This window comes from Monodelphis domestica, chromosome 6, assembly GCF_027887165.1.
Source record: "Monodelphis domestica isolate mMonDom1 chromosome 6, mMonDom1.pri, whole genome shotgun sequence".
NCBI classification, from domain to species: domain Eukaryota; kingdom Metazoa; phylum Chordata; class Mammalia; order Didelphimorphia; family Didelphidae; genus Monodelphis; species Monodelphis domestica.
Window position 1 is genome coordinate 182175820 of NC_077232.1, and position 14539 is coordinate 182190358.

At 48.2% G+C, this 14539-nt stretch overlaps 1 protein-coding gene and 1 long non-coding RNA gene across 5 annotated transcripts in view; both read left to right on the forward strand.

Annotated features, from left to right (window-relative positions):
- ARHGAP10 (Rho GTPase activating protein 10) overlaps positions 1 to 7641 on the forward strand; it is a 385966-nt gene extending 378325 nt beyond the window's left edge. The window contains exon 23 of the mRNA XM_007496250.3: positions 6849 to 7641. Coding sequence (XP_007496312.2) covers positions 6849 to 6937 — 89 coding nt within the window. The 3' untranslated portion in view covers positions 6938 to 7641. The remainder of the gene's footprint in view (positions 1 to 6848) is intronic.
- Positions 7642 to 11254: 3613 nt separating this feature from the next.
- Positions 11255 to 14539, forward strand: part of LOC130455072 (uncharacterized) — a 75159-nt gene continuing 71874 nt past the window's right edge. Inside the window, exon 1 of one of the 4 annotated variants that reach the window (XR_008912907.1) lies at positions 11255 to 12199. This is a non-coding gene — a long non-coding RNA (uncharacterized LOC130455072). The remainder of the gene's footprint in view (positions 12200 to 14539) is intronic. The other 3 variants (XR_008912905.1, XR_008912908.1, XR_008912906.1) reach the window with 3 other exon arrangements.

A 14539-nucleotide genomic window follows, 5' to 3' on the forward strand; every position in this document is an offset into this window, starting at 1 on the left:
TATTAAATGTAATCACAAAAGTCGGGATAACCGTTAGGATCACAGCCCCCAGGACGACCCCAGGAACCTCTGGAAGCCCCCCTTCCACCCCAGACCCAGTGCGCCTCTCTTGAGCTTCCCCGCTGCTGCTCCGGGGATCCTCTTGGGTTCCTGAGAGCGCCGCCCTTTTCCAGACATCATCTTCCTGACTTCTTCCCACGCCCTCGTGAGCCCGGTTCATCGGCCGTCTGCGGTGCTCTGCCCTGGGGCCGCGCTTCATAGGCTTCACTTTTCCATCTGTTTGGTCCTTTTTTTGGGATTCAGACCAGACGCCTAAAGCGTTTTCATTGAATTGGAGGCAGCAGGAACCTGCTGGTCCTCTTGCCTGGATTCCTCCCTGGAAACCTGCCTCAGGAGTTCAGATATCGATGATTTCATTTGTAGGGGGCCTCTCTAGGAGCCTGGGCAGCCACTCTCGGTCCCTTGGGTCAGCTTTCCAGGGAACGTGGCCAGAAAGGAGGTGGATCGCCTGCAGTGGCAAGTCGTGTGCTCTGCTCCCTGGCCTTAGCCCGTCTGTCTTTGACCCGTTTAGAGTTAGTTGCCAGGCCCGTCGTTGAGCCCTTGGAGGAGCTGCAAGCTCCCCCTCTGTTGGAGAACCCCACCCCCACCTCATGCACCGACGTCAGCGCCGCCGCCAAAACCATCACTCTGCTCTGATGCGCCCTGGCCTTGGGGCTGACCGTCTCCATCTGGGATCTCAGATGAGAGGAAATGTTCTCCATAGGTTTGGGTGCTTCCTTCTGTAGCTGTGCTGGCACGATGTCAAGAACCTCGGTGTCTGCGGGTATTGGGCACTCCTCTGTGGGAGCTCCAAGGGTCCAGGATTCCTTTGACAGAGCCCGGTAGCTTTTAAATAGAAGAAGAATAAGCCTTTACCTCCCGTCCCAGGAGTGTTACTCACTATCGGTTTGAAAGCGGAAGAGCCACGAAGGCCGAAATTGGGGTGAAATGACTCGTCCATGTTCTGAGACTAGATGTGAACTCCCAGCCCAGGGCCTGGCTCTCTATTCCCTGATCCACCTCGCTGCGCTGTCCTCTTGGGTAGTCTTCCAGTGTAGCCCGAGGCTCGCAAATGTGGAGTGCCTCTGGGCTGGTCGCCGACACAGGCTTTGTAAGGCAACACTCGGTCCGGCCCACTGAACCACGCTGGGCCTCAGGATCCCATCGTCCCTTTAATGCTTCAGTTTCCTTACACTGATTTATCCACAAATAGTACCACGTGTAAAGAAATCTGGCTTGAAGGCGATGTCCCACCATCCTAAATGATGTTTCACACATTGGGCCAAAGAAACCAACTCCAGCAATAGGGGATGGCCCGCCGCATGGAGAGCGCACATCGCTCTGGGGCATCTGAGCTGATAGGCCTGCGCAGGCCTGTTCACAAGGGCTCTCTTCGGGTCCAGAGGGCGAGCTCAAAAAAGTTCCCAGCACTCATGTGAGAGACAGTGGTTGCTGTGGCAACAGGGATGCTAGGTGGGAGTGGCACTTTGGGTGGGAGTCATTCCTTGTGGAAACAGACAGCAGACAGCTTGGTCTGAGGAGAGAGACAGAGACAAAGGGAGGGAGGGAGAGAGGGAGAGACAGACAGACACACACACAAAGACAGGGAGAGAGGGAGGGGGAGAAGAGTGGGAGGGGAGAGAGAGAGGAGAGAGAGAGACAGAGAGAGAGAGAGAGAGAGGGAGGGAGAGAGATGGAGAGAGAGAGGGAAAGGGACACAGAGAGAGAAAGAGAGATATGGAGAGAGATGGGGGGGAGAGAGAGAGAGAGAGAGAGAGAGAGAGAGAGAGAGAGAGAGAGAGAGAGAGAGAGAGAGAGAGAGAGGGGGGGGGGGAAGGAGGGAGAGACAGAGAGAGAGGGAGGGAGAGAGATGGAGAGAGAGAGAGAGGGAAAGGGACACAGAGAGAGATGGAGAGAGATGGGGGGGAGAGAGAGAGAGAGAGGGAGAGAGAAAGAGAGAGAGAGAGAGAGAGAGAGAGAGAGAGAGAGAGAGAGAGAGAGAGAGAGAGAGAAGGGGAGAGAGGGAGAAGGGGGAGAGGGGAAGGGAGAGAGATGGAGAGAAAGACAGAGAGAGAGAGAGGGAAAGGGACACAGAGAGAGAAAGAGAGAGATGGAGATGGGAAGAGAGAGAGAGAGGGAGAGAGAGAGAGAGAAAGAAAATAAATATGCATACATGCCACAGCTGTTGGGAGCAGCCAGTGTTATGTGGGGATTATTTAGATGCCAGTGGCAGCACCACTTAGATGGCTGTGGTTAAGACCTGTTGATCACACATGCCTCTGTCAGTCCACTGTTTGTTGAGTGATGAATTAAAATAGAGGTCAGAGATCAGAGGTTTAAAGCAGAAAGTCATCTGAGAGGCAGTTGAGTTCCACCCCCCTTATTTGACAGATGGGGAAACTGAGGCACAGAACGATTGAACTGATGTGCCCATCGTCATATAGCTAGTGAGTATCTGGGTTAGGATTTGAACTCAGTTCTTCCTAACTCCCAAGTCTAATGCTTTACCCACTACACTGCCTAATCATTTTTTATTTGTATTTTGATTGTCTGTGGAGTAGGTGATAGCTCATTTGTGTATAGACAGAAAGTGTTCTCAGAGGCTGGTTGAACTCTTGATTAAGGAAGTACTTTTAGGAGTCAGAGAAAGCTATCTAGTGGACAGAGTGCTGGGCCTGGAAGACTTGGCATCAAATCTAGCTCAGACATTTACTCTTTTTGTGATCCCAGGCAAGTCATTTAACCTCCATTTGCCCAAGTTTCCTCAACTGTAAAATGTGGATTCAGCAGGTAGGTAACTCAGTGGATAGAGCACTGAGCCTGGAGTCAGGAGGACCCAAATTCAAATCCAGCCTCAGACACTTAGATGTGTGATCCTGGGCAAGTCACTTAACTCTGCCTCAGTTTCCTCACCTGTAAAATGAGCTGGGGAAGGAAATTGCAAACCCCTCCAGTATCTCTGCCTGGAAAACCTCAAATGGGGTCATGAAGAGATAAAAATGGGGATCATAATACCCCGTATCACCCAGGGTTGCTGTGAAGATCAAATGAAATTACATTTCATTTGAAGAAAATCAGCTTTACAGTAGGCACTTAATTAATGCTCATTGCCTTTCTTTTGCCCATGCAAATTGGCAGTTGCTCTGCAGCAACTGAAAATCTTAGAAATTTGCTTTGGAGGCATTGAGAGGTCAAATGTTTACCAAGGGTCACACAGTATGTCGTTCGAGATCACTGACGGACTAGATTCTAATCCAAACCCCCTAATTTCCAATTGAGAAAACTGAGGCCCAGGGCTGTGACTTGCTCCAGGTCTTACAAGTGAAGAAGCAGAGCTGGGGTTTGAATCTGAGCCTTTGGACACTCAATTTGGTTTTCTTATGGACTTATGAGTTAGAAATTGGTAGAAAATGAGGTCCTAAGAGGAAAGTTTGGGGAAAGGTTAAGGAAATGACAGCAACCAAGGAAGTTATTTTTGTCAGAGGGAAAAGGCACATTTTGTGTTTACAGAGAAGTGTTCCTCGGTTCAAACTGCTGACCTGGCGTCTCTGGTCTGCTGGATGCAAATCAATCTTGAAAAAAGGGCTAGGGCTGAGTTTTAATAAGTTGAATTTAAATGGGAAGAAATGCACAATATTCCACTTAGGTTCCAAAAAATTAAATTTACAAGTCCAAGATGGGAGATGTTTGGTCAGATATAACTAACATTCAGTCTGGGGAGAAAAAAAGATCTGGAATGTTTTGGTAAGCTGTGAGGCTAATAAAATTCAAAAGTGCTCTATGAATTAGAGCTGGAAAGGGGCTTTAGAGGTCATCTGGTTCGACTCCCTCATTTTCTAGATGAGGAAATTGAGGCCTAGGGAAATTCAGTGCTTTTCCCTACACCCCATGACTAAATTCGGCTCTGGGTTATCTCCTGGCAGCAAAAAATTCTTGCAATCTAAGGATGCATTAAGTGAGACTGAGTATCTAGAATTAAGGAGGGGCTAGTTCCACTGCCCTATGTCCTGGTGGAACAGCGTCTGAGGGATTGTGGTCCAGTTCTGGGCACCACAGTACCTGAGGGCACTCCAGATGATGAAGGTCCTTGATATCCTGCCATCTGAGCCTAGGGTGTTAGGAAATTGCTTCTTGTCTTAAGCTTTGTCTTGTCTTTTCCCAACTGCCACTTGTTGCTTATGGATCTGAATTCCAGGGCCAAACAGAATACCTCAAATCCATCCCTCTATTCCTGGCTGCCCAGGGGCAACTTGAAGACTTATCATCAGATCCCCTTGGCCAGAGTCTTCATTTCTTGAAGCTAAACATCTTAAGTCTCTTGATCCTCCTAGCATATGGACTCAAGGTCTTTCCCCATCCCTTTAACGTTTTTCTGCATCATCCTCAGTCATGTCCATGTCTTTCTTAAATTGGGGTGCCCCAAACTGTGATGCCTCAAAATAGGAACACCATACTTGTGATGAAATTGGATGTGGGCAGAATACAGTGGCGCCATCTTTTGCCTAGTCCTCAGAGCTGTGCTCCCCCCTTTATTTTTGAGCCTTTGACCTTCTGTCTCATAAATTATTCTAAGTATTGTTCCAAGGCAGAAGAACGGTAAAGGCTAGGCAGTTGGGGTTCAGTGACTTGCCTAGCATCATGAACATAAGAAATGTCTGGGGTCAGATTTGAACTCAGGAACTCCTCTCTCCAGGTTTGGTTCTCTATCGCTCCAGTCACCCGACTGTCCTGAGCTCTTAATGTAGCCCCAATTTACATGTGCCTTATTTGGCTGCTGACTGACTCATACTTAAGTCCCCAGATCTTTTTCAGTCACATTATGATGTTCTACCCATCACATATCCGGACTTGAATGACTCTGGAAGAGAGAGTGAGGCTGGTGACTTTGAACAGTTCTGGCTCGCTTAAATCCGATTCACTCACAGGTCAAGACATCATCACTCTGTGATGCATGCAAAGGTGATTTTTGTGAAATAAACCTCTTATATTGATACCTTTTGAATTTGATATTATTAGAGTGAGCCCAGTACTCTAGCCCCCCACATCTGGGCATTCTGACGTTCTCTGTCCCATGCGTTAGTTGTCTCCCCCTCCTTCCTGTTATCTGCAAAGTCGGGGAGTGTGCCATGGGTGCCTTGATCCAGGATACTGATAACGATGTTAGGCAGCATAGGACTAAGCAGAGATCTTGGAGGTCCTCCAGTGGAAACCTCTTGTTGGACCATGAATGATTGTCACCAGTCTGATGATCAGTTCCCAATTCATCCAACTGGATTATCATCCATTCCACATTTCTCCATCTTTTCTAAAGAAGTTGTCGTGGAGACCTTATCAAGGGCTTATCAGGCTCTAGCAACGCTGTTACAAAAATAAGCATCTTTCTCAAGAAGCTGATTCTGCAATGAGCAGCCATGTTTCCAAAGGACCACTGAGGAAGCTGGCTATCTGTCTTAACAGAGAGGTAGGTGATGGACTCCAGATGGCAGAGAAAGACAAACGTTTTGGAACAAAATCAACATTGGAATTTGTTTTGCTTGACTCTGCACATTTGTTGTAATATTTTTGCTGCTTTTCTTTTGTTTCCCAGTTTGTGGGGAAGGTCAGAAAAGAAATGTTTTTAACTGAAAAAAAAAGAAAAGAAAACCTTTCTAAATGACAGGCACAGCATCTCTGATCTCCCAACTGCGTGACCCTGTCCAGAGTGAACAAGGCCATGCTGGCAAGATCTCTTCTTCTCCTTCTTCTTCTTCTTCTCAAAGCCATGTTGGCTCACCATTCTCTAATGCCATTTCTTTTTCTCTTTCTTGATGGAATCTGGAATTTCCCTAGGAATCAAGGTCATGTTCATTCACCTATAGTTTGCAGACTTTGTTGTCTTGCCCACATTCAAGATTCAGGATGGCATTCATGCTTCTCCTGTTTCCCACAGGCCTCTCAGGACCATTGTCTTCCCCTTGTTTTGTACGCCTACTCAACTCTGTACCCTTCAGAGCCCTCAGTCTTGGGCAGTGACTTTGTTGTGCAGTTGTATCTGACTCTTAATGACCTTGTTTGGGGTTTTCTTGACCTTCGCAAGTTCATTTTACAAGTGAAGAAACTGAGGCAACCAGGGTTAAGTGACTTGTCTAGGGTCACACAGCTAGTAAGTGTCTGAGGTCAGATTTTCACTCAGGAAGAGGCGTCATTCTGACTTCAGACCCAGGGTTCTTTCCCATTGGACCACCTCATTGCCCTAATCAATGTCTACTGACTTCTAAATACTGGGGTAAGGGGGGTTTCCAATCTATCTTCTGCCCAGCTTACTAAGTGCCCTTGTTGTTGTCCCTAGACCTTGGGCTCTAAGGAACTTCAGAGGATAAAGGCCAGACCCTAATTCCCATTTGATGGAATTTTCTGGAAGTCTTTTTTAGAACACCACAACCATGGCAAAATAGAGCACAATTTGAGGTTAGCACATTTAGGTCAAGTAGCATTTATTCAGCGCCGTGTTTGAATCCGATTTCGCTACTTCCCGCGTGTGTGACCCTGAGCGCATTCCTCAGTATTTCTGGGCCTCAGACTCGGTGGCTATACAATAAATAACGGCATTTGGACTAGATTTTTTTTCTTGGCGTTCCTAGCCCTTAGACCAGGGCCTAACCCATATGGAGGAACTTAATAAACGCTTATTAAAGAAAGGACCAGTAAGTGTCTTCTCTCTTGGAGGCTTTGCTCCCATGATCCTCCACCATGGGATATGCAGGAGGATGAGTGTCTCAGGCTCCCTGGTAAAAGATTTTGTTTTGTTTTTTTCTCTTCTTCCTTTGCAGTTCAGACTTCAAGGGAGCCTGGCTGGCTAGAAGGCACTCTGAACGGCAAGAGAGGACTGATTCCACAAAACTACGTCAAGTTGCTTTAGCTCCCGGGCTGTGCACATTCACTCGCCGTCGTCCATGGCATCCATGGACTCTCCTTCCGGTTGCTTTTCCTCACGTGGGGGTGGGAGGAAGATGCTCCTGTGATCGGCAACACGGGGGGCCTGTCAGACAAGAATTCGGACCCCTGCTTGGGACGTGGTCGTGGGTCAGGGTCCGGGGTCCGTGGGTGGGATGGGGGGGGGAAGGGGAGAGTGGGACAATGGCATTTTCCGGATGGGAGAAGAGCGATTGCATGATGGTCTGAATGGGCCTATTTGTCCACGAAGCCTTCTGGCGATATGGGGAGGAGCAGCTTTTGCACATGCTGTCCACCCCCCCCCCCCCCCCCCCCCGTGATGAGGTGCAGAAGAACCACTTTCTTGCCGAGCACCTGAGATGCCGTCAGCCTTCTGAGCCAGGGTTCCACAACCACCCGGGCACTTCCTTGTTTTTGCCAAAGAGGGGAGAGCCACCAGCAGGCCACTGCACCAGAGCTGTGACCCAGTGGGGAGCAGACCTGCCCCAAGGCCAGGCACCTTCCTCTGGCGGAAGAGGCCTTGCTTAACCACTTCCCCGTCACAGGGCACACATAGGTTTATGGCAAGCTTCACTGTATCTCATGGATCTCATTTGTACATGGACTTGTCCTCCTCCACCCCCATCCCCAAATCTCTGTAAATGAAATAAAATTTAATTTACTCTTGGATCTGCCTGTCATGATGTGGGGAGAGAACTTGGAATTCATTATCCTTCTAATGTTTTATGGACCCCAAGCCCTATTGACTGAAAGTTATTTTTTTTCTCCAGGATTGGCGCAGGCTCATGCATAGAAATTGTAAACATGGAGCCCTGCTTTTGCTCCCCAGGGAGTGGGTGGGACAGAATTCTACGGGAACAGCTGGCACGCTACCGGCAGCCTTCCCCGGCACCATTTAACAACCTTCCTGAGCCCCCCGCAGCCCCCGTTTTCCCACCCATACCTATTTGGGCCCCCCATGAATAAGGGAGTGCGAGCAGGGCTCTGTGGCCTTGCCATCGGCACTTTTCTAGGTGTCTCCCGAATGAGTCCCAGGCCAACTTTCCAGGTTTGTTTCTGCCCACGTTGCTGGGTTCATACTCTTCTGCCACTTGCCCTCATCTCCATCTTGTACTCTGCTCCTGGCCTTCCTCAAAACTCACCTCACGCCCAGGGCAGGCCGTGTTCTGAGCCTTAGTGTGGGCAGTTGGCTGCCGCGGTCTGGTAGCTCATGGCGGCCCTTGTCCAGGCGATCCCTGTATAGAACCACAGCATGGTAGTGAGGGACACCTTCCTTCCCTTCTGCCTTGGGGCTCCCCGCCATGTCCCTGACTGCTCAGGAAGCCCCCCATCCTGTCCCCGGAGCCTCCCGTTCATGTCCAAAAGCCTCGTCTTGGGAAGGAAGATTTGAAACGTTGTCTTCCCTGCTCTGTTCAGCTCGGCCTTATCCAGCAGGCACAAATGATCTCCAGATGCTCGCAGCAGTGGCTGCTTTGGTCTGGCTCCCAGAGTCCAAATGGCCGGCTTCCAAGGCCTGAGCTATACTCTGGAGTCTCCCGCCTGCTAGCAGCCCCAGGTCCAAAACGCCTTCCCCCTTTGTGGAGTGGCTGCACGCACACGCTGGGGCTTCTGGATCTTTCCAGCCTGTAGTACATTCTAAGCCTCGGATGCAGGTAAGTTTATCTATTAGACCAGTTTCAGTTCTGTCTGAAAAGCGGCCAGAGCAGCCTTTCCTGAAGGGCCGGGCTGTTCTACTGGAGCAATGATTTATCAGATTTGGAGCCGCTCCATACGTACTGGGAAGGGTTTGAGGTGCGGGCCGCTCACAGGAGAGGAAAGGAACCTATCAAAAAGAATTGACTAACAGAGAAATTCAGTGTAACTTCTTTTCTTTGAAATACTTTCCAGTGGTGAGGAGCAGAAGCCAGGCAGCATTTTACACTAAGCACACAGGGCCCTGTGGAACTAGGAAGGGCAGCCTGACTTCATGTGGTCAGTCCTGAGCCAGGACAGCTGAGGTGTAATATGGCTGCTTCACTGAGGGCGCTGAGCCAAGTTACTGATCTTAACTGGAATTGCCTTCTTTGTGATGTGGGTATATTTCAGCCCATATCTACATCTCAGAGAGTTTAGAAGTGATGGTGTTTGTCCTGGAGCTGTGTTAGTGAACCTATGGCATGTGTGCCAGAATGGGATGCTCCCTTCCCCTCTCCCCGGTGCCTGAGGAATGTCTCCCATCTCCTGCTCCTCTGCCCAGGGGCCCAATGGGAGTGCTTCCTCCCTTCCCTGTCTGGAGTAAGGAGGTGGCTCACATGTAGTGTGAGGGTTACAGCTTGGGCACACAGTCTCTAAAAGACTCACCACCATTGGCCTAGTCTGATTGCTGTTGCCCCCTGCTTGAGAGGAAGTTACAAAGGTTGGGTTTTAAAACATCTTTTCGGTTATGAAATCAGAGGCCTATGGATGCTTACTCAGAATTTATTCTCAGAGGAAATGCATAAAATAAGCTATGTAGAATTACAAAGAAATGAGCCATATTGAAATAGAGTCATCAGAATATGAAAAATCTGAGTTCAGAACCCCACTTCAGGAACTCTGGTTAAAGTTAAGAATCCCTGTACTAGACAGGAAGGAATCTCAGAACATCTAGAACAACCTCCTCCTGAATGTCTATAAAAACTTTTTTTTTTTTAAAACCTGTACCTTCTTCCATCTTAGAATTAATACTGTGTATTGGTTGCAAGGCAGAAGAGTGGTAAGGGCTAGGAAATGAGGTTTAAGTGACTTGCTCAGGGTCACACAGCTAGTAAGTGTGTGAGGCCAGATATGAACTTAGAACAATGAGTCTCATTCCGGAGCCATCACTTTTTATCATCCCTCCCTCTTTCTGTCCATCCCTTCCTTTTTTTTCTTTCTCTTTCTCTTTCTCTTTCTCTTCCTTCCTTCCTTCCTTCCTCCTTCCTTCCTTCCTTCCTTCCTTCCTTCCTTCCTTCCTTCCTTCCTTCCTTCCTTCCTTCCTTCCTTCCTTCCTTCCTTCCTTCCTTCCTTCCTTCCTTCCTTCCTTCCTTCCTTCCTTCCTTCCTTCCTTCCTTCCTTCCTTCCTTCCACACTTGATTGAACACTGTAGTCAGCAGTGTGGGACCTCACAGAATATCCTGTTATCCAATAGCCTTTCAAATACTTGACAATAAGCGTGTCTTACCCCTTGTTTTTCTTCCCTAGTTGAACATCAGTTCCTTCAAATTTTCATTCTGGGAAATGGTTTCTAGATTTCTCCCCATCCTCCTCTGGACACAGTTCCATCGGTCCATTAAAATGTGACACCCTGAACCATACTACACAAGGGTGTGACTAGCTCAGATTATACAAGGCTCCCTCTTTATTTTTGTTATTGCACCTTAAGATTAGACCAACTTTTTTTAGTGACTGCAACATTGCTCTTTGCTTATATTGAGCTTGTTCATTATTGTAGTTGATGTCGTTCAGTTTTTTTAGTCATGTTTGACTTGTTACTCTATTTGGGGTTTTCTTGGCAAAGATACCAGCGTGGTGCTGGATGCTCCGTTATTATTCTGAAATCCCAGCAGGTTAGCCAAGAGTCCTGACAGCCCAATGGAAATGGCCACGATGCTCATCTTCCTACACACAAAATGTTTTAGGGCATTCAGAGTATTATTCCCCTCCTCTTTCTTCCCTGTCTCTCCAACTCAATAGCTCTGACCAGCCTGGTAGCCCCTGCTTTGCAGAACGGAATCAGTCCCAGCTTTATCTCATCTCTAGCTTGTGGATAAGGAAACTGGAACTCAGGCAGGTTACCCAGATTGTCACTCCTGTAAGTGTGAGAGGCAGTTAGTTTTTGAAACTAGGCAAGTTGTTCTGGGGCGAAGAGGTAGAGGCAGGTCAGGGAGAGAGACACAGAGGCAGACAGACAGACAGACCCAAAATGAGACATCAAAATAATAGGAAGAATCAAGGAGGCTTATTTCTCTCTTTCCCCTTTACCCCTCCTGGGCTCTAGGAACCTACTTTTTAGGCAGTGAAAAGGTTAGCAGGGATGCCCATATTTTCTGGAACTGTGTGGTCTGATACCCTTTTTGCAAGAGGTGGAATGATGTTGTTTCGACGGATTACCTTGATGGCTGTCTGTGGGGCTGAGTCACTCCAGTCCCACGAGTAAGCTGGACCCTGGGCAGCTCCCCTGCCTGCTGCCAGTGGATAAGCAGGTAGGCGTTCACATCCTTAAGTGCTGCAATTAATAGAGCAACTCTGGGGCTATTGGTGGGGAGGCAGGGAGGGCGGAGGTGGCAACGGAGGCCCATCGCGAGCTGCGCCTTCTTTGTACTTTCTGTTCCAATGCCTGCCTGGAGTTTCCTCGGGTTGTCGCAATTCTGCTTACATTTCCAAAGCCCTTTCTTTCTGTGCCTCACAGTGTCCCGGGAGTGCTGGGCCCGGGCACCGTGCGTATAAAGTGTCAGGGAAGCAAGGGTGGATGGGGGTGGCTGGCTTGGGTTTGAGGTCATTTTCTTTATTTCTTTTTTTTTTCAAATTTCTTTCTTTATTAAAGTCCTTGGCCTTAATTTCATGGAAAACACCCATCCATAACCGTTCCTTCCATTTCTTTACCACGTTGTTCCCCCAGCTCTGGCTCTCCTCCCATCTCACCTCCCTTTACATGGTGCTGTTCTCTTTTTAGAATCTAAGCTCTTTGAGGTCAGGCACTGCCTTATTTACTGTTCCTGGAAGCCCCTGTGCTCTGGCCTTAGTCGGCCTCGTTTCCTCCAGCACATTGCTTCCCTTCACAGCCATCGTGCAGCTGTGTAGTCTTTCCCCGTGAGCTCTAAACATGTTTTGGCACTGCCTGCTGACTGACAGTTTCCTTTGAGCCCCTCAGCTCAGCGTCTCTGTCCCTCCCCCTTTCCCTTCCGTGGCCACCATCTATTACCGGATGCCTCATCCTGGAAAGGCGGCCACTCTTGGTTTGATAAAGTTATATCCGCCAAAGCTGAGCTCTGACAAGTGTTGCAATGATATTGGAAGAGCTTCTGGGGAGGGACGAGGTCCAGCCATGGACAACGTCTAGTGCCCAAGAACCGGGCTGCCTCATTGCTTTAAGGTTGCCCCTCCCCCATGCCCCATGGTGTTCCGTGGTGTGGCGGGAGCTTCCGGAAGCCTGTGTGTCCCCAGCGACCGCCCATCCCCCATTGTTCCGGCACTCATGCAAACCCTGCTAAGTGGTGCCGCCTTGTGGGTGAGTACCGACGGACCATAACCATCCTCTCTTCTCGCCTTTTCTCCCTCTTATTCCAGAAGCCTGTTCTTAGCCCCCCCCCTCCCCCCCGTTTATTAAGTTCTTCTGGGGCGGGAAGGAGGGCTCAAACTTCCCCACAGTCATGTTCCTCCTACTTTAAGTTGTTGCCGCCCCATTTTATTTGTGTATGGCGAATACACGCAGAACGCTGAAATGGCTCTACTAATAAAGTACTAAACTTCCTGGTTTAAGGGCTCCAATGGCTAATCATTTCTTTCAAAGAGACCAAAACAACTTTAAAACGTTTTTTCCTTCCCGAAATAGATTTCAAGGAGGTCTTGATTCCCTAGCCAGGGCTTTAGCCAGGCAGCAGCTCCAGAATACCTCCCCGTGAATGGCCGAGATCCACATGTTCCGTGATATCGGTGGCAGTAAAGATCTTCCCCTCCTCAGATGTTAGGGGTAGCAAAGTACACATTTAGCGTGGGCACCCAGGAGATAAACAGAGAGGCAGGGGGGAGGCCAGCATTCCACTGCAGGGCCAAAGAACTGGAAGCATCTCTCTACTGGTTACTGGTTCAGTCCTCATCTTCTAGATGAAGGAATATAGGGCCTAGGGCCACACACAAGAAGCACAGGCAGAATTTGAATCCATGTCCACGTGATATGAAATTCAACACTCTTAAGGAGTTTCTATCACTCGATTAAAGATGTCTCCAGAAAAGCAGGCTGTGCAGAGCCCAGGATTTAGGCACTGCAATAATGGAGCAAACTAATTTTCATTGCTGATCTTGGTGCTTAATGACCCTTGACCTATTCTCCAGACCAGGGGTCCCCAAAATTTTTACACAGGGGGCCAGTTCACTGTCCCTCAGACCGTTGGAAGGCCAGACTATTAAAAAAAAAAACTGAACAAATCTGTATACCACTGTCTGGGATAGTGGAGGCTGCAGCTCTGGCTGTGATGGGCCTGTCACACATTGCACAGGCCCATCACTGCCACCACTATACTGGGCAGCAGTATACAGTGCGGAATCCCCTCCCCCAGATCACCTGCTCACCATGCTGCAGTCTTCCATTGTGCAGCCACATAATGCTTTGCATAGCGCCTTGTTCTCCTTCAGTTACTCTTAGAACAAGGTGCCACACAAAGGATTATGTCACAGGAAGTAGTACTGTAGGTGACACCACATACAATGCTCCTCTCACTGACCACCAATGAAAGAGGTGCCCCTTCCGGAAGTGTGTTGGGGGCTGGATAAATGGCCTTGAGGGGGGGCCGCATGTGGCCCATGGGCCTTAGTTTGGGGAGCCCTGCTCCAGACAGACTGAACATACCCCCCCTTCATCCTCAGTTTCCCTCCCTATTCCTTTTGAGGGCTCTTTGTTCATTCCTCATCTCTCTGACTTCATCCAAGGACACCATTGGAAGAGAGAACTTTCAAGGAGATATGATGGCCACTACTTGATACACACAACATACTAAACCACGTTTTAAGCTGAACGTGACTTTAATGTGTTTTTGATTTTGCCTGATTTAAGTATCTTCTCACTCCACAAATTTAGTTCTCTGTTCACTGATGGATTCAAGGGAGAGCTCGGCACAGAAAGTCAATGCCTAAACAAAGCCCTAAAATGAATTCCTCAGGTTCAAAATAATTTCTCCTCCTTAACTGAAATGTGATTTTACAATGGTAGTGTGAATGGCTGGATTCTGGGACAAATAGCTTAGCATTTCTGGAGCTCAGTTTCCTCACTGGAAAATGAGGTTGTGGGATGATGTGACTCTCAAGCTTTGTTCCAGTCCTGCCCCTGTGAGTTGGGGACAATGGATTCCTAGGAGTAAGAAAAAAGTAGTAAGTCAAGGCATAACACTAAGGGAAGTGATGGCCAGATTTTTCATGAGAAAGGATGTCCAAGTCCTATTTGAGGTAGCACAAGGGATTACGTTTTAGAGACCATACCTTGGGTCTAAGGGCAGGAAGAACAATGTTGGAATTTCCATACCCAGTATTTGCTAAAAAGACATTGTTCTGGCTTATTTGGATCCATGTTAATTTTTTAAAAATGGATGGTCCCAGCCATCTATACACTGTATTTTGAATATAGAGACATATCCTGGAAGTTCTGGTGGTTTGGTCTACCCCGAGAAATGGAAATAAAAATACAGTTTTAATGACTTCATTTTCTTTAGAACGGCACAGTTGAATTTCCAGAGAAATTATTGGACTAGATACTCGCCTAGGTAGAAATGAGAATGCTAGAAATATTTGTATTTTGGCCTGTGGCTTTTTGCACAACTTATCAGAAAACATGGACTGGCTAACATTAAAAGGACAG